This window comes from Onychomys torridus, chromosome 4, assembly GCF_903995425.1.
Source record: "Onychomys torridus chromosome 4, mOncTor1.1, whole genome shotgun sequence".
NCBI lineage: Eukaryota > Metazoa > Chordata > Mammalia > Rodentia > Cricetidae > Onychomys > Onychomys torridus.
In genome coordinates, this window is record NC_050446.1 from 139,148,756 (window position 1) to 139,172,485 (window position 23,730).

At 44.3% G+C, this 23,730-nt stretch overlaps 2 protein-coding genes across 9 annotated transcripts in view; one reads left to right on the top strand and one right to left on the bottom strand.

Moving 5' to 3' along the window:
• Acss2 (acyl-CoA synthetase short chain family member 2) overlaps nucleotides 1-12,757 on the bottom strand; it is a 43,487-nt gene extending 30,730 nt beyond the window's left edge. For 2 of the 4 annotated variants that reach the window (XM_036183747.1, XM_036183746.1), the window contains exons 1-2: nucleotides 10,391-10,655; nucleotides 5,997-6,192 (exon numbers count right to left, since the gene is read on the bottom strand). In XM_036183747.1, the coding sequence (XP_036039640.1) occupies nucleotides 5,997-6,192; nucleotides 10,391-10,568 (374 nt within the window). In that variant the 5' untranslated portion in view covers nucleotides 10,569-10,655. Of the gene's footprint in view, nucleotides 1-5,996; nucleotides 6,193-10,390; nucleotides 10,657-12,738 lie in introns of those variants that run through there. The other 2 variants (XM_036183749.1, XM_036183748.1) reach the window with 2 other exon arrangements.
• Nucleotides 12,758-13,740: 983 nt separating this feature from the next.
• The window catches only part of Ggt7 (gamma-glutamyltransferase 7), a 28,878-nt gene continuing 18,888 nt past the window's right edge, over nucleotides 13,741-23,730 (top strand). For 2 of the 5 annotated variants that reach the window (XM_036183750.1, XM_036183755.1), the window contains exon 1: nucleotides 13,742-13,973. In XM_036183750.1, coding sequence (XP_036039643.1) covers nucleotides 13,805-13,973 — 169 coding nt within the window. In that variant the 5' untranslated portion in view covers nucleotides 13,742-13,804. Of the gene's footprint in view, nucleotides 13,974-23,730 lie in introns of all 5 variants that reach the window. The other 3 variants (XM_036183753.1, XM_036183752.1, XM_036183754.1) reach the window with 3 other exon arrangements.

Sequence of the window (23,730 nt, forward strand, 5' to 3'; positions counted from 1 at the left end):
ACTCCTGCTTCCATACCCATTTTGTTTGTTTGTTTGTTTGTTTGTTTGTTTTGAGACAGGGTCTAGAGTAGCTTTGGAGGCTGTCCTGGAACTTGTTTTGTAGCCCAGGCTGGCCTTGAACTCACAGAGATCCTCCTGCCTCTGCCTCCCGAGTGCTGGGATTACAGTAGGCATGCGCCACCACTGCCCAGCAGCTGAGGCTCTTGATGCTCCTTCTTCCACCTCTCAAATGTGAGGGTGTGTGCCACCTTTCCCATCCTTTTTTAATCTAGCTGTGGCCACATCATTCTTCTTTGTAAGAATCTTCTAACAAATCTCAAGAGTAGTGTTCTATTCCTGGGCCTTATCCACTATCAAAGAAGTGTTGAGGTCAGCAGACTGCTAGACCATTTAGAACCTTCCATGATGACAAATTCCATGCACTCTTGATTCAAAACAGATCCAGATTTTGAGCACTTTTAACCACCTTCACAACTGCCACTATTACCTAACTCATCATGGCTCACCTAGATTTCAACCCTGTAATTGGTCTCACACTTTCTACTTTTTATTCTCAATTTAACATACAGGTCCTAAGTATAATCCAAGTTGTCATGCCATTGCTCCAGACTGTCTAGTGCATTCCCATTTCACCGTGCATAAAAGCCACAATCTACACTAGCTTCCATGGTTCTAAATGACCTAGCAGCCTGGGGACCTCAGTTCTTCCCCTGCCCCTTGTCTTACATGGCTTGAGCTATACTAACTTACCCATCCTCAAGCACACCAAGCATCAGCACACACTTGCTCCTCCATCTATCTGGAACGTTTCTCTTCCCTGCTCCAATTATCTGCATGGCACACTGCATCATTTCTTTCAAATCTCTGCCCAAATGACGTCACCCTATCAAAGGATCTTCCTATCAGTCCCTCTCTGTACTGTCATTCCCTTCCCCGGTGATCTGCATTTTATATGACATTTGTCACTGCCTGTTATATTTGTTTATGTGTCTGCAAGTTTGTGTGTGTTCTAGGGACCGGACTCAAGTCCTTGTAAGGAAAGCCCTTGACTAACTGAGCTATTTCCTCAACCCCTATTTGTCTTATTTTGTTTGTTTACCGTCATCTCTACACTGCATAAAAAAAAAAAAAAGAATTTTGTGTTTTGTGCAGCATAGTGCCTCGTATATAGTAAGTTCTCAACAAGTATTTGTTGAATAAAATAAATTGTTCCTTGCACAAACCTTTTATTCTAAAGATATTTGGTGTGTTTGGTTTTGTTTCTAATCCAAATTACTTTTATTTTTTGCAATTTAAAAAAACTAACGTATAATTATATTTATCCTCCCTCCAACCCCCTCCCATATCCCCTCTTAACTCACTCTCAAATACAGTCTCTTTTTTAAAACTGATTACTATTTTATATATGTGAATAAATATATAAGTACAACCTGCTGAGTCTGCTTAGTGTTGCTTGTATGTACGTATATGGTTTCAGAGCTGACCACTTGGTGAGACTTACTGTCCAAAAGTACAGTAACAGTGATTAATATCTATTAAGCCCTTTCACCATACCAGGATATTGAACATATGAGTTTGTTACCCTATTTAATCTTATTCAGTTGTCAGTTCCATAATATAAAAGCTATTTTTATGTATATTTTATTTTTTCTCTCGGTTTTTGGGGATAGGGTCTCATGTAGCCCAGGCTGACTTCAAACTCTCTGTGTAGCCATGTCTGACACTGAACTCCTGCTCTTTCTGCCTCTACCTCCTGAGTTGCTGCTGTTTAATTTTTTGTTTGCTTTTTGGTGGCAGCAATTTTAAATACCTATTTGGTCTTCCCAAATAGAATGTAAACCCCATAATACCAGATTTAACAAACCTTATCTGTTTTTTACATTTCAATTTGAAAATAAATTAATTTGACTAACATGGCCAATTTCTCTTTTTATCTGCCATAGCCTAGTGCTGGACTCCTTGAATGAGACAGTGTCATATTAAAGAAAGGAATAGTTGGCCAGGAATAAAGCTATCTGGATATTAGTCTCCATTTTATCTTCAAACAGGTATATAACCCTGAGAGAAATCACTTTCTCTCTCTAGCTAACCTTAGATCTGTTAATCTATAAAGAAAGTTGACCTATATGAACTCTAGCAGTCACAGAGAGTTCTAAAAATAATATTATTCCATAAACATTTATTATGTGCCAAACAAAGTAAAAGACCAAATTCTTCCTTGTAATTTTGTTTTAGCTAACTAGAGTATGCTCTTAAGAGTGCTATTTTCCTTGAGGACTACATACATACGTGTGTGTGTGTGTGTGTGTGTGTGTGTGTGTGTGTGTGTGTGTCCCAAGATGAGAAATGAACTGTAAATGTGGTATGCTAATAATACTGCATTCATCTAAATGACACTAAGCTGAGAAGAAAGAGATAAGAAAAGAAAGCTTGCCAGATATGATGACTCATGCCTGTAATCTCAGTATCTGGGCTGAGGCAGGAGGACTGCCATGAGTTTGAGACCAAACTGGGTTATATAATGAATTCCACAATAGCCTGGGCCACATAGTAAAGACCCTCTTGCAATATGTGTGTGTGTGTGTGTGTGTGTGTGTGTGTATATATATATTTATTTATTTATTTATCACAAGGCCCTGGGTTCAAATCCTAGCACTGCCAGAAAAAAAATCATTAAAAATTGTATTTTTATTTTCTTTTATTTTTTTATTTTTTGGAGCTGAGGATTGAACCCGAGCCTTGCACTTGCTAGGCCAGCGCTCTACCACTGAGCTAAATCCCCAACCCCAAAATTTTTATTTTTTTAAAGCATTAATAAAAAAAATAATAAAGGCAGATCCTAATAGAGAAGACTTAAGGGCAGAAAGAAGGTCTTAGAATATACATGTAAGACAGTTTAGGACAGGTTTGGGGATTTAGCTCAGTGGTAGAGTGCTTGCCTAGCAAGCGCAAGGCCCTGGGTTCAGTCCTCAGCTCAAAAAAAAAAAAAAAGAAAAGAAAAAAGAAAGTTTAGGACATTCTGAGTATATGATGGTACAAGAAAAAGATGGTAGGTAACTGGTGAATCCAGAGAAAACAAAAAATTTGTATATGAAAAGAAATGCAAAGGCTGGGATATAGCTCCGTTGGTAAAATGCTTCTACCAATGCACACACAAGTCTCCAGCATATAAACTGGGCATGGTAGCACAGATCTATAATTCCCGTACTCAGTAGAGGGAGGCAGAGGCAGAGGATCAGAATTTCATGGCCATCCCTGGCTACATAGTTACTGAGGCTAGCCTGAGATATGTGAGACCCTAGAGAAGAGCCATTTCAATCCACTTACTACACTACTCTACAAAGACCGTGGCTTGAATTTAATTTAAAAATTATGTTTAGTGAAAGGGAGAAGTTAAAGGGGCATGTGACATTTAAATTCTCGTCTGTGGTAACAGGAAGCCAATCTCTTCTCTAAAGACAATTAGGAGGGGACTGGGAGCGTAGCTCTGTGGTAGAGCAGTTGCTTAGCATGTGCAAAAATCCTAAATTTAATTCCCAGTACCACAAAAAGCAGCAGCAGCAGCAGCAGCAGTAGAGGAAGAGGAGGAAGAAAGAGAAGGAAGAGGAAGCAGTGTAAGTATATTTACAAACATGGGCTCAACGAAGGGAAGCAGCTATATATCTAGCATAGCATATTTGCACTGTTTTATTATAACAAATGCAGTCCATTCGTAGTTTACTGTAAACATAAAAGAACTGAAAATTGTCCATTTGATACCTTTCCCCATTGTCTACTCCAGTATTTATAACACCTAATACCGAGGCTGAGTATTCAATATCTTTTTACAAATTTTTTATTACTAAGTGTGTGTGTATGTGTGCACACGCATGTGAGTGCAGGTGCCTGTGGCATCTACAAAAGGGCATCAGATTCCCTGGAGCCAGAATTATAGGTGGTTTAAATTGCCCAATGTGGGTTCAGGGAACTGAGTCTTCTGCAAGAGCAGTATGCTTTCTTAACCACTGAGCTATCTCTCTCTGGTACTTAGTATCTCTAAAAATTCTTATTGATGCTTAAGGGAAGTTCCTTGTCTATGCATCCTGCATATGGGGCGTTAATGGCTTAGATGCAAGATTGTAAAACATCGGAACTTCTGCCCTCCAGGGTTCTCCCATTGTGCTGTAAGCCTGTATTTAAGACCTCCTCCCTCCTTCAATAAACAGCATCCAACATTTAAAAAAAAAAAATGGGAAAATTGAACCTCAGCTAAATAAAAATTTGCTACAAGAAAAAATTCTTGTTGAACAAGTATCATGTAAAAGCCAAATAATAATGTCTTACCACAGAGTTAACAGAATTTTGCATTGGAAGTAACTTTGTGGATTACTTAATTCTGTGTTTCCCAAACTGGTGTTCCATTGAACACTGTTTCTTAGAGAAAGTGTTAACATACATTGGGGATCCAACACAGACAAGTTTTTGGGGGTAGGCATGTGAGGGATCTGGGAGGAATTAGGGGGAGAAGTTGGAATAGAAGATGATCAAATACATTGTAAGAAAGGCTCAAACAAGCCAGGCGGTGGTGGTGCACACCTTTAATCCCAGCACTCGGGAGGCAGAGCCAGGTAAATTTCTGTGAGTTCAAGGCCAGCCTGGGCTATACAGCAAGCTCCAGGACAGGCACCAAAACAGAGAAACCCTGTCTCGAAAAAAAAAAAAAAAAAAAAAAAAAAAAAAAGAAAGAAAGAAAGAAAAAAAAAAAGGCTCAAGGAATTAATAAAGCATATATCTTGTTTTTTGAGACAGGGTTGCTCTGTGTAGCTCTGTGCCTGTCCTGGATCTCACTCTGTAAACCAGGCTGGTCTCGAACTCACAGATATCCATCTGGCTCTGCCTCCCGGGTGCTGGGACCAAAGGCGTGTGCCACCACTGCCCAGCTAAAGCATATATCTTGAAAAAGAAGTCTTGCCAGGTTGCCGGGCAGTTGGCGCACATCTTTAATCCCTGTACTGAGAAGGCAGAGGCAGGCAGATCTCTGAGTTCGAGGCCAGCCTGGTCTACAGAGTGAGTTCCAGGACAGCCAGGACTACACAGAGAAACTATCTTGAAAAATCAAAAGGAAAAAGAAATCTTGCCAGGTGTGTGGCTTTTATGGTTACTGTGAGCATCAAGTAAGGTATTTGTAAGCTCCTAAACACAGTGTCCAACCCTTAACCCAATAAAAGGTAATGATAACAATGATAGAGCTGGTGACAACACTTAACACTCATTTTTTGTCCCAAAGCAAGAATGAAAAGAAGATAACCTAGTCCTGGTCTCTTCTGTAAACCCATTCTCCTCATCTCCAACCATAACCCAAGAACAGGAGGGCCACTTGATTTTCTTTTGACTCAGTTACCAGAAGTTATGTGAGCTGGAGAAAATAATTTAACTTCCTTGATGTATTTTTCCTTACTGAAATATCAAATTAATGATACTTGGCTTACTCTTCTTGGTTGGTGTAAGGATCAAGTAAGTTTGTGGATTTAAAGTACTTTGTGACAATCCAGTGTGGATGGCATACAACTGTAATTCCCTCAGTTAGGAGGCACCAGTTTTCATTACATAGCAAATACCAGACCAACCAGGATTTCACAGTTAGACCTCTATCTCAAAAAAATCTGGAGGTGGGGGTTGGGGGTAGCAAGAAGATCAGCAGGTAAAAGGCATTTGTCCCCAAGCCTGATGATCTGATCCCAGGCCCCACAGTGTGGATGAGAAAACCACTCCTGATGATCTGATCCCAGGCCCCACAGTGTGGATGAGAAAACCACTCCTGATGATCTGATCCCAGGCCCCACAGTGTGGATGAGAAAACAACAACTCCTGAAAGTTGTGCTCTGACCTTCACACTCACACGCCAACCACACTGATTGATTAATTTTAATAACTTTCAATTTAAAAATAAGGCGCACTGCAAATTATGAAACACTATGTGAATATGAGATTTTTATCTGTCATAGACTATATTTTACCAGTAAAAAGCAACTTTATCTCCAAGTTTTTTCTCATGGACATTTCGATCCAGCACATTGTAGCAGATGTTCGTGGTTGCTCCTTTCATCCACTCAGTGAATATTTTCCCTTTAGTTACATCGAAGTTGTACTGGAGGAATGGGCCAGGGCATGGGGTTTTCCAATAAAATTCCTTGGCAATGCTTCCCCAAAACTCTGCAACCAAAAGAGATGTCCACATATCACTAACGGTTTCAAACATATTTATCATCAGATGGATTACTAGCATATGAACAGGACCAAGTTACAATCACCCTGTCCCAGGACTCAATAGGTGTCTAATCTAATCTCCCATTACTCTCCTGCCTACAGTCTATTCCTGAATCTCAATTCAGATTGTTCCTTCTATACACAAAGCTGTCTTGGGGTTGGGGATTTAGCTCGGTGGTAGAGCGCTTGCCTAGCAACCACAAGGCCCTGGGTTCGATCCCCAGCTCAAAAAAAGAAAAAAAGAAAGAAAAGAAAAAAGAAAATCAAGGTTTGGAGACATTAAATAATTTGCCTAAGATTTCACAGGTTATTAAGTCAATATTGGAATTTCCATGAGAAGACATGTTTGCTAATTTTCAAAAGACAAGTATATATTTTACCCTTGGACTAAAAGAAAGTAACTACTATGATATGAGAGAAAACCAAAGGTTTATGTTTACAGAAACTATTTGAGACTGAAAATAAAGAAACTATCAGCAGGAACTAATTCACAATTTGGTATATTGAAACAAAACAACAGAATTGAAAGCTAAATCACATGGTATACCACCTTTCAATCTATTAAGGAAATAAAAATGAAATCAACCCAAGGTGCTAACGTATACCTAAAACTAGCAAAGATTTTTAAAATTTAATTCTATGCTTTCACTACATGAGGTCTAGACAATCAGATACTTTTATACAATAACAGCACTGTAAGAAATGTCTGGCCAGCTGGGGAACTTGCATGGGACTGGACTAGGCCCTCTGCATACGGGAGACAGTTGTGTAGCGTGGTCTGTTTGAGGGGCCCCTGGTAGTGGGATCAAGATCCATCCCTGGTGCATGAGCTGGCTTTCTGGATCCCATTACCTATGGTGGGATGCCTTGCTCAGCCTTGATGCAGCAGGGAGGGGCTTGGTCCTGTCTTAACTGAATGTACCAGGCTCTGCTGACTCCCCTTGAGCTCCCTTACCCTTTTGAAGGAGAGAATAGGGTGGGAGGGAAAAGCTAGGGGGCAGAGAGGGAGGAGGGAAGAGAGGGCAATCTGGGGTTGGTATGTAAAATGAATAAAAAAGTTTCTGAAAGAAAAAAAGAAAATATCTGGCAAGAGTTATAAAACTTTTTTTTGGAGCCTTTGTTTGCTAACTCAATTTTGGAAATATATCCAAGAAAATAACCCGAAAGAAGGCAATAAGTCATCACTAAAAAGTTTTTATTACAACACTTCAAAAGTGAAACTAGAGAAGGGTACAATGATGTGGCCTGTAATCCTAGCACCTGGAAAGCAGAGCCAGAGAATCAGGAGTTCAAGGCAAGCCTCAGCTAACAGGACATCTGAGACCAGCCTGTGCTATTTGAAGCCCTGACTATAAAAAAAAATTCATAAATAATAAAACCAGGGCTGGAGAAATAGCTCAATTCATAAAGTGCTTTCCACACAAGCATGAGGATCTGGCATAGTGCACTCATTTGTCATTCTAGTACTTTGAGGGCAGAGACAGGTGGAATTCTGGGGCTTGCTGTGACACCCAGGGATGTCCTCTAGTCTACACACACACCTTAAAACAAACTCAAAATCCCAACAATTAAAAACTGGTGAAAACTAGTAACATAAATTGTAATAAAATAAACTACTGAATGGCCATTTTTTTCAAAAAGCAAATGGAAACTGACATTTAGTGAATATACAAAACTGTAAAGATAGAAGCTAGGACTGGCCTAATTTAATTTAATCGCCGTAATATAAACTTAGGAAGTATACATATTATCCTAATTTTATAGTTGAGAAAACTGGAGCTCAGGTGGGGTTTGGTTAAGTGAATAGGCACAGAAGGGAATGGGCAAAACCAAAGACATAGAAAGGGACTTTTGGGTATCCAAGATATCAAGAAGATCTATCTAATATGAAGAATGTAATAGAGAACAGTGGAGATAAGATTCAGGAGGCAAGGCTAGATTACCCAGAGGCTCTGAAAGAAAATCAGAATCTTAATTTAGGGGAACCATTTTGAAAAGCCCGGCATGATAGCACCTGCCTATAATTGCAGCATTCAGGAGGCAGAGGAGAGGCAAGTCTTGTCTATAGCTACATAATAAGTTGTAAGCCAGCCAGGACTATATACCAAGACCCTGTCAGAAAAGAAGGAAAGAAGGAAGGAAGGAAGGGAGGGAGGGAGGGAGGGAGGAAGGAAGGAAGGAAGGAAGGAAGGAGAAAAATGTTTTTTACAATGGCAGCGTCCCCAGAACATCAACCTAATGGTGTCTAGATAAGTCTGCTGGAGCAAACTGATGGTATTCAGACTAGGGAGGAAGGGACAAAATAGGAAACTGCTTCCTACTTTCCAGACTTAAAATGTCTGTGGAAATGGGGGGGGGATCAATCTGAGAGATACTTTAAAGTAGTATCTGACAAAATTTGTCGAAAAGCAAACTGCAGAGTCAGCGAATAGCGTAATATTCAGAGTATTGGTTCTCTAGTTTAAGATCATGTTGGTTTAAATCCTAACTCCATCAATGACTTGCTTTATGACCTTGTGTAAATGAATTGGTCTCTCTAAGCTCCTATTTCTTCCCCTGTAAAATGTGGTTTGCACTCAGAATCCAATCAAACTGAAATACTGATCAGTAAACAATAAGTGTTCTATAAACTCATAAGGTACAAAAAGGATATCAGAGAAGATGATAATGGAATAGGTTTATAGTTTGGGGTAGTGGCATTGACACCAGAAGAAAATAGGAAATTAGGGCAAAAGAGAAAGAAAAAGATAACTAGGGAGAGAAAACTCACAGTCTCGTTTAGTTCAGTATAACATCATCAGGGTGTGTGAAACACAAATGGCCTATAGTCCTGTGAAATTTGGGGACCAAATATAAGTGAAATACAAGATATGAGGTAGATATGTAGACTAGGAATTACTGTGGTAGTATGAGCTTACCCCAGGGAAACAGATGTAGCTCATGATGGAAGAAAATGCAGAAAGAGAAGGGAAAAGTCACCCCAACTTCAGGACTCAAAGTTGGACACTACTTATAGCAATGAACAACTTCACACTTGATTCAATACTATTTTGCATTGCTTAGTATCTGCCTCATTCACATTGTTGTTACTAAACAAATCATACTTATTTAATGGCTACTGGGCATCAAACGTTCGATAATGAATCCTTTATTACCCACTTTAGTCCTCATAATCTATGAAGTTAGTATTATTATCCCTATCTTGGAGATGAGTAAATTTAAGATAGGTTTTTAAAATCTGCCTAAGACTGCAAAAGCTTTTTATGCATTTTTTGAGTGTTATTTGTGGCTTGTGTTTACCCATGACCAAACATCATGTTGTCTCTCAACCAGGATGTGGTGGTGGGGTTTTATAGTTGGTTTTCTTTTTTTGGCAGGATCTCACTATGTAGCCTTGGTTATTCTGGAACTACCCGGAACTACCTATGCACACCAGACTGGCCTTGAATTTACAAAGACCTGCCTCTTCCTCTTCAGTGCTTGAGATTAAAGGTGTGTGCCAGCAGGCCTGGCCAGGACGTGGTTTTGCCCCCTAAACTGTCCTGGCACGTTTTTAAAGACAGAATTATCTCTTAGAACCGGAGTTACTACAACTTAGGTCCAAATTTATTTCTTTAAAAAAACTTGACATAATAACAACTTGTTCAACCGGATATTGGCATTGCCGCTATATTAAATAGATGCAGGACCCCAAGATGGGAGCCAGACTTGTCACTGCCTCTGAGCAAAGAGGCAATTGCTGAATTGGAGGCAAAGAAGGTTGTCTCTCTTCTGGGCTCTCCTTCCCTCAAGGCTCACCCTTGCTCCTTGCAGCCCTTCTTTTACCTCAGGGACTCTCTTTCTCACGGAACTTTCTCCTCACGGAAACCCCTTCCCCAGTCTCCCCTCACCGAGCCCCGCTTCCCTCGCAGATGCCGCATCTCCTTGTGAAAACACACATCTCAGACGACTCCAGAGAGTCCCCCAACCTCCGGGAACTCTCACTTCGCAGATCCCTCATCATCCTTCTGGTGGACCGCCGCCGTCTCTTTTCCACCTCCCTCCGGGGCCCTCCATCTCCTCCCTGAGGGAGCTCGGTAGATGCCCCCGAGCCCTGCTCCTCTGCTCGCTGGCGCCCCCAAGAGTCGCCCGGGCCCAGCCTCACCCCGCGGCTCCTCCACTGATCGCCGGTGCAGCTCGCGGTAGCGCTGCAGAGAGGAGACGTGTGCCGAGCGTCTGACCTCCGGCGGCGGGGACCAACCCCGCACCCGGCCCTCGGCGCCGGTCTCCTCCCGAGCCCGGCTCTCGCCGCCGCTCTTGCGCCGCTCCTCGGGAAGCCCCATCGCGTCAAGCTCGGAGCACCTTGGCCGCCGCTGCGGTCGCTGCGAGTGCCGGGGCGGGGAAAAAACAGGTCGACCCTAGAGGCGGGGCCTCGGGCGGGGGCGGAGCCTGAGGCGAGAGGCCGTGCTTTTAGCATCCAATAGCAGGGAGGGCCGTGCGTGAAGGGGCGGGGTCAACAGAAACCGCGGAGGAAAAGTAGGGGTAGGGGCGGAGCTGGCTTGCCGGAAGGGGTGTCGCCGTAGAGTGAAAGTCGAAGGAATGGTGTAGGAATGCCAGGAGAGGGGTGGAGCTTTGGAATGACAGAGGAGGGGCGGGGCCAGAAGTGACAGGCGAGGAGGCGGGTCGTGGAGTGATGGGGTGTCGCCGGCTGGAAGTGACAGGACAGGAGGCAGGGCTGTGGAGTGACCAAGTTAGGGTCTTGGAGTGACGGATGGGGGTTGGGTTTTGGCGCCGCGCAGCCTGATTGCACAATTCTGTCACTCCACCGAGTTGGATAACCGCGTGGAGTGTAGTTCCTTCGGGGTGACACTCCTCCAAGTCTCCCGCCGAGCAACACCCCTACTCCGTTCTCATGGAACAATTCCTCCGCGACCTTGAGGGCACAGCTCCCGACTATGACCCTTCCTTCTAACTCGGGTCATTCTGATCCTCTCCCACCTCTGAGGACCTGTTGTTATTTTCTTTGTCTCCGTAAATCTCTACCCTGATCTACAGAACAAGACTCTAAGTGAAAACCAGGAGGATCCTTCGGGTCTTTGCACAAAATTAGGAACAGAAAGGAGATGGATGTGGTGGTGCACGCATGAAGCAGAGGCAGGAGGGATCTCAGAGTTCTAGGCCAGCCTGGTCTACAGAGTGAGTGCCAGGACATTCAGGCTACACAGAGAAACCCCATCTAGAAAACACACACACACACACACACACACACACACACACACACACATACACACACACACACACACACACAAGAAATAAAGAAAGGAAAGAGAAAAGGGGGAAAGGAAATTTCACAAAACCAAGGAGCAAAGAAAAGCTAGATCTTGTAAGATACCAAGGTCTATGCAAAATAAAATAAAAAAAATATAAAGAGGAATCATTTGCACTTTTAATTCACCTAAGTATACTCCCATCTGCCAAAAATTGAGTTTACTTCCCTCTGGCTTCCCTCTGCCTCTTAACCCAGAAGGAAGCCTAGTCGGACACCCTCCAGCTCCTGCCTACAGTTATCACCACGAAGGGGCCACCTCATCCAACAGTTTGCTGGCTGTCATAACAAGGATCTTTAAATGCCTAACTACAAGAGTGAGTGAGTCTGATGTCTGAAGCAGGCAGCCCCTGCCTTTTGATCCCTATTCGGGGCTTGTGACCTACTACCTTGATCTTTGTCCAACTGACCATAAGCTTATCACACCCTGAGCTTGGGGGAAAAATCTCCTTGTGCTCAGATATATGACCCAGAGCCTCCTCGATCCTGAAGGGAGGGTCTTGGGGCCCACTAAGCTTTTACAGACCTTGTAGAATAGACATAGATCTCAGAGAGGGAACACATCAACTCCTCTGAATCGATAGACACCTAGTTAAGTTGCATGAACTGTATTAGGAGGCACAGATTTTTCTGGAGGTCTCAAATCCCATGGAAGAGCTCTGCCCCTGCTTACAGGACATGGATGGCATTAACAGACTAGGCCACGCAGATTTCCTTCTAGGAGATGCAGACTTCCCTAACCCTGGGCTCACTCCTCACTGAGGAGCATTCACATAAACAGAAAGAGTGGACAAGACTCAGCAGACACAGATCTCATTTAGTGGGGACAACTCACTGGTGGGAGTAGGAGATGACGGAAACAGTGATCCCCACAGACCTCAGTAGTACCATAAGGACCTCTCTGTGGGGAAGAAGGCACGTATAATTTTGCCTATAGGTATGAAGACCTTCAACTTCTTACTCCCACCTCCACTTAACAGCGCTGACTCCTGCAGCTGTTCGCTATCTACTGCTGCCCCCTGCTGTCTACAAGTGGTACTGCGGCGGCTCCTAGTGTCCCCAGTAACCGCTAAAACGGTTCCAGTCACACCGAGCCTGGAGCCAGGGATGGGGAAAGGAAGGGATACTGTGTATCCACGGCTTCACCACCCCTATCCCTCTGCTGAAAAGTAGAAGTTTGGACTTACTGCTTTCATTCTTGGAGGTAGGATAGCAGTTCTAGAGATGGACTTGGCAGGCACCTAGAGCGCAGAAATGTGTTCTCATTCTTACATTCCCTTTCTTTTTCTTTCTTCTTTTTTCTTTCTTTCCTAATACTGGAGGTTAAATCTTCACACAGGCAAGCATTCTACCAAACAGCTGCTCCCCAAGGCCCTGTTCTTACACCTTTATCCTCCCCATCCCACCTCTCCCACACCGTCATGACTTCCTTTACCTTAGTTCCAGAACCATATCAAGAACTCTGAAAATACAGAAGAATATTAAGGTTCCAAAGATCGTGTTCCGGCCTACTGAATTAGTTTCCTGGAGTGGAATCCGAGGGTTTGCTTCTAAAGATCCTGAAGTAGGGGTGGACTTCAGTAAGGGACACTCTCCCGTGCGGACACATCAGGGAGGGTCCAGAAGGAGTTGGGGTTTAAAAGAGAACTGTGGGAAATACTAGAGCGCAGAAAAGGATACGAGACTGGAGAGGGGCTCTAGAGGGGTCTGCAGATGAAAAGCAGTCGGGATTAAGCAGGTGTTTGGCGTTTTAAAAGGAGTCTAGGGGTGAAGTGAAGAAGTCAGAGTCTTAAGTCTGGGGTGAGTGGTCTGAGATGGGTCGGAGGGGTAGTATGAGATCAGAGGAGGAGATCTTGGTGCCCACAGAGAGGTTTGGGTCCAAGAGAGTGGTCCAGATAAAAAGATCTGGAGTCAGAGTGGAGTTTGCGATCCGAAGTCCGTTTGTGGTCCTTGGAGCGCATGGGATCTGAGCCGGATTCAGACTGGAAAGACCAGGACGGCACGAGGGGCCCACAGTAGCGTCCTCTTCCTGGCAACCTTCCACTGCCCTCCCGGTTCCCATCCTCCTGCACCAGTGTGCGTGCTGCTAGCTGTAGACTTGAAAGAGGCGGGGGCGAGTCAGACCAGGACACTGCTGAGGGTGGGGGCGCCCCCTCCCGGCTGTCCAGGAGCTCAGACCCCGCCCTCCGCCCTCGCACCCCCCCTCCATAGCCACTTCCGGCAGGCGCTGCGCTGCTGGGGGTTAGGGCGAGGATGGCGGCAGAGAACGAGGCTAGCCAGGAGAGTGCCCTAGGCGCCTACTCGCCAGTGGACTACATGAGCATCACCAGCTTCCCGCGGCTGCCCGAGGACGAGCCAGCCCCTGCGGCCCCGCTGAGGGGACGCAAGGACGAGGACGCCTTCCTGGGAGACCCGGATACCGGTGAGGCCCTCTGGCCCCATCCCTGCCCCGCCTTGGGGGGTCCCGGTCTTCCTTCATCTGTTCTGGGCATCCTCTTCCTGTCTCCCATCTCCTCCATCCATCCTTTCATCCTGGACCTCTCCCCTTCTCCCTCAGCTGTGTTAACTGTGTGGTGGGGAAAAGGGTATTTTTGCCTTAGAGGCGTAGGATGCGACACGGGAGAGGCTGTAAGGATTGCGGTAGAAAGGATTATGATTACCTGTTAGGAAGAACCTATTGAGAAGGAAGGACTGCTGGAGGGGAGAGCCTAAAGAACGGCTGTGGTCACCTAGGAAAGGCTTCTCTTTAGTCACAGAGGACAGGATATTAGATACCAAGTCACAGGCTGCAGCAGGATGGATGGAGTCTAGATCTTAAGGAGAACTTCACCACAGCTAGGGATTATGGGAAGCAGAGTCCGGAGAAGAGCTGAGAATCTATCTCTTCATGTCCAGAGATGAGTAAAGAAAATGTGATTCCCTTCTGTCTGAGAATTCTGGATATTGGGAGACAAGGGGATGGACTGCATGACCTCTCAAAGTCCTTGGGGACTACAGTGCCTTTGATATTCTGTGGATTACTCTACCCTTTCCAGAGATGTGGGTCTGGCCCGGATGTTAGCTGGGTTGGTAGGAGCGGCTGGTCAGCAACAAGATTTGTTCCCCAGAAAGCAGTCTCCAAATTTGACCGTGTTCTCAACCCTCTGCAGAAACTGAAGGAGAAAAGGGTGGGGGAGGGAGGCAGGACTTGAGAGAGAGCTGGTGGGGGGAGCTCTCTTAGTATTCTTTCCCTAGGGCTCTCTCTCCTATCCATGTGGCCCAGCTCTATACTCCCCTCCATTCTTTATCCTGCATCCCTATGACCTCTTTCCCTCAACGTCACTTCCTGGCATTAGAGCATCTTTCTGCTTCCCTCTCTGTCTTCCTCCTGGTGCCTGCACTTGACTTTATCCCTTTCTGTCCTGGCGGATGCTGCTTCGCTGGCCCAGCTCTTCCTGTTCTGGCTCTTCTGTTGTCAGTCACTCCTGGCCTGGCAGCTGACAGTTCTCTCCCACTTTTTGGTCATCTGGTTCTGACCAGCAGGTCCCACTAACCTGACTGGATCACACTTTACCTGTGATGGGATGTGGAGACTTTGGGTCCTCAAATGTCAGAGCTGCCCATCAAACTAATTTTCTTGGTGGTAGAAGGAAGAATGTGGGAAAGTATGTGCTGGTGGAACCAGCCATCTGGTCAACCCAGGTTTTCTATTCAGAGATTGAGTAGTGCAGTCCTGACTCACTATATTGTAGTAGGTGTGCCTACCCTGTATTGGGCCTTAGTTTTCTCTTCCAATAAAGAATGCTCATCTGTCCTAAATAACATATTAGATCCTTTGATGTGTAATCTCCTGATCCCTTGTTAAAGCCATTGCTTTATAAAAGTCTGTGGTTATTTACTTGGTCAGTTGATATGATTACTGCATGCCTATAAATCCTCTAAGGGTAGGAATCTTGGCTTTTTTAAAAATTCATTATCCTTTCTCCAGCATTCAGCCAAGTGTTGGGTACTCAATAAATAATTGTTGAATGAATAGATGAAAGAGAGAAGATCTCAGAATGAAATAATGACAGGGAATGGAGTTCCTAAACCTCAAGAATGCCTTAGGGGAGTTAAATGTAGGCTGTGTCCTGATGTGCATGGCAATTCAACCAAGAGGGGCTGGGGGTGTAACTCAGTGGTAGAACACTTGTCTAGAAATCCAGCCTGGACCCTGGTTACCTGAGCTCCTGGGAACTTAACCCTTATCACAAAGGTGTACACCAAGATTCCCAGGGCCTTGCCTTGGAGTGCCTTGCCGTTATAACAATATAAGTCACTTAGGCCTGTTTCCAAGTCCGGAGAGTCTTTTGGTACAGCTAGACCAGCTTGTTGGCTAATATGACCTTCTATAGTCTCAACCTAACAGTGCCACCTAGTGGCATTGCCCCGTCTTCTTAGCCAAGACCTTGGTGTACCTGGCTAGCCTGTAGCCTGGCATTCTCCAAAATCAAGTGCCAGGCATCCCAAGCAGGCTCCAGAGGAAAGAGAGCTAGACAGTGACCACATCAGGGTTAGGAAATGCCTTTGTTCCCTGTCTTCCTCATGTAAGCCGTGTGAGCCTTCCTCTCCTAGGTATTAGCCTCTCCCTGTCTTGCGGATATTCAACCTTCAACATTCTATGCCGAAATCAGCATGTCGTCACCACACACTTCCTTTTTGTCCAGTGCCATTTTCAGTGAGTGATGCTGCCTTTCCGTCAGTGTCCAAAGTAGAAGCCTGGAAGCCACCTTTGAATCTTTCCCTCTTTTCTTCTCACTTTCAAAATGTGACCTGGTTTTCTATGTCCTCCCACCTAAGAAGCTCCTATATTCCATCCGAGCACCATTCATCACCTCTCTAGACTAAGCTACTAACCTGCTGTGCCTGTGTGACTCCTAAGTTCCTAGCTTAGTCTGCTGCTGCCCTCACCCCAAGTACACTCGCCACTCTGTACTTCTGATCACGTCACTCCCAAGTTCAGAAATCTCTCTTTAAGGGAATTCAAATCCAGACTAGGCTACCTAGGGATTCAAGTCCAACCTAGGATATATCATAGCCTGTTTGTTTGTTTTTTTTAAATATGGAGGAGAAAGAAAATTTAAAATGTTTTAAAGGTTTATTTATTTATTATGCATACAGTGTTCTGCCTGCAGGCCAGAAGAGGGCACCAGATCTCATTATAGATGGTTGTGAGCCACCATGTGGATCCTGGGAATTGAACTCAGGACCTCTGGAAGGGCAGTCAATGCTCTCAACCTCTGAACCATCTCTCCAGCCCCCCCCCCCCAATTAAATATTTTGACCAGCTACTTTTAGACAGCAACTCCTTGTGCCTCACAAATTCGGGATAATCAAAATTAAACCCACCTTTCTCCTAAAACATACTGGGTTATTGTTTGTTTTGTTACTTGGGATTTTGTTTGTTTGTTTTTGTTTATTTGTGGTTTCATTTGTTTGTTTTGAGACTTAGTTCTTACTCTATAGATCAGGTTAGATTGGAACTCACTATGTAGATGAGGCTATCCTGGAACTTACTATTGTAACCCACACTGGCCCCAAACTAGTGACAACCTGGATGCTTCAGTCTCCTGAGTGCTGGGATTGCAAGTTTGAACCACAGTGTCTGTCTGTCTTTAATAAACTGTTTTCTTCTGTCCTCAAACCAGTCTCTTCCCAGTGTGTCACTCTTGCTTTAATAGTGGGATTATTGCCCTACCATGTACACAGGGCACACAGCATGTACTTGAGAAACTTTCCCCCCTGTTTTTGATATTTTTCCTCAGTATCTAATTTTGCTGAATAAATGAGTAACTTGGTATGCTGGTTGAATAATCTTAAGTAGATCGAGTTGTGGTGAGACCATATTATCTTCATCTGAAGTCATTTTACCTCTTTGGAGAAAACAAATGGAAAGGCAAGCACCTGGAAATAACTAAAGTTAGCTAATAAGGTTGGGTTTTTGCTTATTTGCATTTTTTGAGACCAGGCCTCATGTATCCCAGGGAAGTTTTGATCTCCTGATCCTTCTGCCTCTACTTCCCAGGTTTGGGGATCACAGGTGTGTGCCACCACACTCACCTAGCTCATTAGATTGGCTTTAGGGTTTGGAAAGAGCTACCAGTGCCACCCAGAGCGATAGGAAGGGTCTGTCAAGTGGCACAGTCTCCGTTCTCCTACCTATTCGTGCTCTGGCCTTAGACAGATGGTCCCACTTAGCCTCGGATTCTTCATCTGTAAAATGAGCAAAGTGGAGCCCAGCTCGTGAAATCATGAAAATGCTTCAATTAGGAAATATATGCAAAAAACCTAGGGTGTCATCAGCACCAATAAATACCAGCTCTTGCTGGGGAGATGGCTCAGTGGGTAAAGCCTGTGCTGGCCAAGTGTATGGACATTAGTTCAAATCTCCAGAACCCATCGAAAAAGCCAAGCATGACAGGGCACATTTGTAATTCCAGCACTTCTACAGTGAGATGGGAGATGGAGGCAGGAACCCAGGAACACATGGGCCAGCTAGCCTGTGTACACGGCTGCAAACAAGAGCCTCTGTCTCAAGCAAGATGAAGACAAGGACCATTGCCCAAAGCTGTCCTCTAACTTCCACCCATGCTCAAAGTTACATACAAGAACATACATGTATGGGCACACACATCATATACACATTCGTCATACACACACATACACATACATCATACAATAGATAAATAGAAGTTCAAAGCCCCTTCTTGGCCTTCTTTTGTTATTTCTATGGGGCTAGGAGGGGTTTGTATCCACAGTGGATATTTAACAACTGTTTGTTTAATGAATTCTGATTAACAGACTTCTAGTGATGATGTTGTGGTTTAGATGCAAGCATGACCAAGGGAGATCCCAGGAAGACACACTTTGTTTTGTTTTAAGTATTTTATTATTTTATATATGTGGTGTTTTGCCTGCTTATCTGTGTACAACATGCATGAAGTACCTGAGGATGCCAGAAGAGAGCATCGGATTCCCTGGAACTAGAGTTACAGACCCTTGTGAGTCTCCATGTGGTTGCTGGAAATCAAACTAGGGCCCTCTGGAAGAGCAGTCAGTACTCTTAACCATTGGGCCACCTCTCCAGCCTGACAGGCTTTTTTAAAAAATAAAAAGTTAAAAACAGAGCGTCAGGCACCCGTGTGGTGCACAGGTATACATGCAGACAGAACATAAAATTACAATACCATAAAAAAATTTAAAAGCAAAAGAGTTAAAGCAAATTAAAAATTATTTGCTCATTGTAAAAAACAAAATAAAATAGCGAGGAAAATAAAAGTCTCTCTCTCTCTCTCTCTCTCTCTCTCTCTCTTTCTCTCTCTCTCTCTCTCTTTCAAGACAGGGTTTCTCTCTGTAACCCTGACTATCCTATCTATAGAGCAGGCTGGCTTCAAACTCACAGAGATCCATCTGCCTCTGCTTCTTGGGTGCAGGGATTAAAAGGGTGTGCCAACATGCCTGGCCTATTCTTTTTTTTATGATTTCATTTTTGACTTTAATTATGTGTATGTGTGGGTATCTGTATATAAGGACAGTACCCACAGAAGCCAGAGGTGTCTGATCTTCTGGAGCTGGAGTTATGGACAGTTAGAATTGCCTAGCATAGTTGCTAGGAACTGAACTCCAGTTCTCAGCAAGAACAGTGCACACTCTTAGCCATGAAGCCAGTTATCTAGTCCCACCCTCCAATTCTTTTTGTTGTTTTTAAAGACAAGGTCTTTCTTTTAAGAAGCTCTGTCTGTCCTAGAACTCACTATGTAGACCAGGCTAGCCTAGAACTCACAGAGATCCGCCTGCCTCTGCTTCCTAAGTGCTGGGATTAAAGGTATGTGCCATCATACCCACTACCCTCCAATTCTCTCCCCCGCCCTCTTGTTTCTGCTGCTTTTCACACTGCAAGCTAGAAGGCCAGCCAGCTTCCAGACAACTCTCCTGTCTCTGCCTCCCATCTTACTGAAGGAGTTTTGGGCTTAGATCTACAAGCCACCACATCTGGCTCTTTCTGGGTTTGGTTGATCAAATTCAAGTCACCAAGCTTGTGTGGCAAGTGCCTTTACCCACTGAACCATCTCACCAGCTCTATTCCTTTTGATTTTTATCCTTCTGTGTGTATGCACATGTGTGAGAGTAAGTGTGAGAATGTACATGTATGCAGATGTATGCAGAAACCAGTGGACAACCTCAGGTATCATCATCAGAAACATCATTCACTTCCTTTTGAGACAAGATGTCTCACAGGTCGGGAGCTTTCCACTAGGCTAATCTGGCTGGCTATCAAACCCAGGGATGCTTCTGAACCTGCCTCCCTAGCTAGCACTGGGCTTATATGTACATGTCATATGTCTGATTTTTTTTTTTAAGATTTTATTACATTTAGCAGGCAGTGGTGGCACATGCCTTTAATTCTAGCACTCAGAAGGTAGAGGTGGATCACTGTGAGTTCAAGGCCAGCCTAATCTAAACAGTGAATACTAGGACAGACAAGGCTACACAGAAAAACTGTTTTGAAAACACAAACATTACATTTACTTATTTACTTACTTATATAGTCATTGTGTGTGCATGTATGTGTGTGTTAAGTGTGCACACCTGCCCACATGTGTATATCAAAGGACAACTTGTAGAAGTTGGTTCTCTCCTTCCACCATATAGATCCTGGTATTGAACTCATGATTTCAAGCTTGGCACCAAGTCCCTTTACCCAATGAGCCTTCTCATTGGCACCATACCCAGCTTTTCTATGTGGGCTCTGATTGAGCTATCTTTTCAGCATTTATACTCCTTTAAAGTTTAAGCATACATATTTTGAAATAAAAGGTAAAAAGTACACAGAGATAAGACTTGGAGGGTAGGCCCAGGCCGTGGTGGCACATGCCTTTAATCCCAGCACTCAAGAAGCAGAGGAAGTGGATTTCTGTGAGTTCAAGGCCAGCCTGGTCTACAGAGGGAGTTCTAGGACATCCAGGGCTGTTACACAGAGAAACCCTGTCTCAAAAAACCAAAGAGAGGGGTTGGGGATTTAGCTCAGTGGTAGAGTGTTTGCCTAGCAAGCACAAGGCTCTGGGTTTGGTCCTCAGCTCAAGAGAGAGAGAGAGAGAGAGAGAGAGAGAGAGAGAGAGAGAGACCCTGCTTCAACAAAGTGAGAGAGAGATGCAAACCCAGAAAAGTCCTCTGATTGTCACATCTGCTGTGGCATACACACTCTTCTCTGCCCTATGGCTATCTCTGTCTATGTCTTTCTGTCTTTGTTTCTAATTCTCTGTCTCTGTGTGTGTGTGTGTGTCTCTCTCTTTCAGACACACACAATAATCGTCATAATAATAACAAAAAATAATAAAATTTAAAACTCTTTTTAAAGGAATGTAAGTCACACATGGTGGCTCACATGCGTACTCACAGTATTCAGGAGGCAAAGACAGGCAGATTGCCTCAAGTTGGAGGCCAGCCTGGGCTACTTCAAAAGTTCAAAGTCAGCTAGGGCTGTGTGTCTTACAAACACACACACACACAAAGTAAATAAGAATGTAAGTGTCTTTTCCTAAAAGTGCCCACCATAAATGCATTCTAATAATTTTGCACATATTATTTTATATATGTCTATGATTTCTTATTTCCATAAAAGATGGAGGTGTGAGTCATGAAGGTCCTTAAACACCAAGTTAAAGACCTTGGATTTTTATCAAGACAGTCAAATTTTAATGTTATCATTCAAACATCTAAACTTACAGAGAGTTTATTGTGAGTACAACAACATAAAGCCATCCTCTTATTTTCTTGTTCACAAATATCTAGAACTTTCTGGTCATTGGGGTATGGGTTCAAGTGTAATGGCATCTAGAGGAGAGGATTATGGGATCAGAGAAGGTGTATGTGCCACTGCAAGTGCATGTGGAGGCCCAAGCAAGACCCCGGCCCTTCCTCCATCACTCTCTACCTCAACCCTTGAGACAGTCTCTCACTGAACCAGTGCTGGCCTTTTCGACTGGACTGGCTGAGGAGCTAGCTCTCAGGACCCTCCTGTCTCTCTCACAATGCTGGACTTGCAGCTGTGTGCAGCCCTGCCCAGCAGTTCACGTGGGTAGAAAAGGAAATGACTTTCTTCATCCATCACTGCATGGACTTCTGTACCTGGCTCATCTGTTAGGAGTGAGCTGCATCCCTAGGATAAGGAAGGTGATGCTCATGACTTAAAGTGGCTTGTCCATACGTGGCTTTCAACTCTCCCTCGCCTCCGTTCTTATTTTCCTCCAGTCTGTTCTTCACACTGCAGCCAGAGGAATCACTTGAAAACACAAAACAGATGGTGTCTTAGTCAGTGTTCTGTTGCTGTGAAGAGACACCATGACCATGGCAACTCTTTTTTCTTTTTTTTTTTTTTTTAAATGAGACAGGGTTTCTCTGACAGCTCTGGCTGTCCTGGAACTTGCTTTGCAGACCAGACTGCCCTCAAACTCACAGAGATAGATCCACCTGGACCATGGCAACTCTTATAAAAGAAAGCATTTAATTGCCTCTTGCTTACAGCTTGAGAGGGTTAGTCTGTTAGGATCCTGGCAGGAAGTACGGCAGCACACAGGCAGAGGTGGTGCTGGAGAAGTAGCCGAGAGTTCTATGTCTGGATCCATAGGCATTAGAGAGAGACACACACACACACTGGGCCTGGCACGGGTGTTTGAATCCCCAAAACCCATCCTCAGTGACACACTTCCAATAAGGCCACACCACCTAATCCTTTCAAATAGGGCCATTTGCTCATGACTAAGCATTCAAATGTGTGAGCCTGTGGGGACCATTCTTATTCAAACCAATAGATGGCGTCACAGTGTTACAACCCTCTAGTGGCTGCTCATAACAGGTTAAAGCCAAGTTCCCAGTGTCCACAGGACCAGTGTACAGGACTGACCTCCACCCTGATTGACTCCCCCACTCTGTTACTGCCACACCAGAGCCACCAGACCTTAGTTATTTCTTTCAGATGTCAGACTCATCACTACATTAGGGCCTTTGAACCTGCTGCTCTCTCTTCCTAGAACATCCTATACATAAACTCCTTCTTCTCTACCAGTGTTACCTTTTTCTTACCCCTTCATTCCTTTCAAAAGTCATTTCCTCAGGAGGCCCTCACCCGAATTCCCTGGTAAGCAGTCCTCCTTTCTTCTTAACATTTCGTTCTGTGCTCAGATGTGGGTGGGGAGAGGCATCATGTGCAGAGGGAGACCAGAGTAGAACCTTGGATATCGTCCCTTATTGCTCTCGGCCTTATTGCCTTGATACAGTCTCTCACTGAACCAGAAGCTGGCCTTTTCGGGGAGACTGGCTGGGGAGCTAACTTGTTTCAGGATCAGCCTGTCTCTGACCCACAATGGTGTCAGGAGTATAGCTAGATTTTCCTGCCTGGCCCAGTCAGGACAAATCTCTCTTACCCGCCAGTCCCACAGTCGCTCAGACCCAACCAAGAAAGCACACAGAAACTCACATTGTTTAGAAACTGTATGGCCGTGGCAGGCTTCTTGTTATCTACTTCTTCTATCTTCAATTAACCCATTTCTGTTAGTCTATACTTTGCCACATGGCTCGTGGCTTACCAGTGTCTTTACATGTTGCTTCCCATGGCGGCGGCTGGCGGTGTCTCTCCCCAGCCTTCTACTTCCCAGAATTCTCTTCTCTCTTGTCCCGCCTATACTTCCTGCCTGGCCACTGGCCAATCAGAACTTTATTTACACAGAGCGATATCCACAGCACTTCCCCTTTTCTTTTTTTTAAAGGAAGGTTTTAACTTTTACATAGTACAATTACATATAACAAAACAATTATCAAGCAAGAATTACAGTTACAATATTAAAGAAGATATCCTATCTATCTTATATTTGTGAGTCTAAGGTTTTATATCTAACTTATCTTTTATCATAACTGAGGAAATTATAACTATCTAGTCTTCAACCACATCAAAGACCTCAGAAGGATATATTACCTGAGAACCGGGAGAAGGATGCAAGCAACTTTCGGGAGTCTTGCAGGGTAGACAGAGACAGCTGGCAGCCTGGACAGTCACCTAATGTTCCTTTGTAAAGTTGGGGCATTTGTCTTCAGTCCACAGGGCTAGAGTCTCTCGGTCACTTCTCTCAGTGTCCCGTAGAATGTCTGTCAGTTTCCTCTGTGAA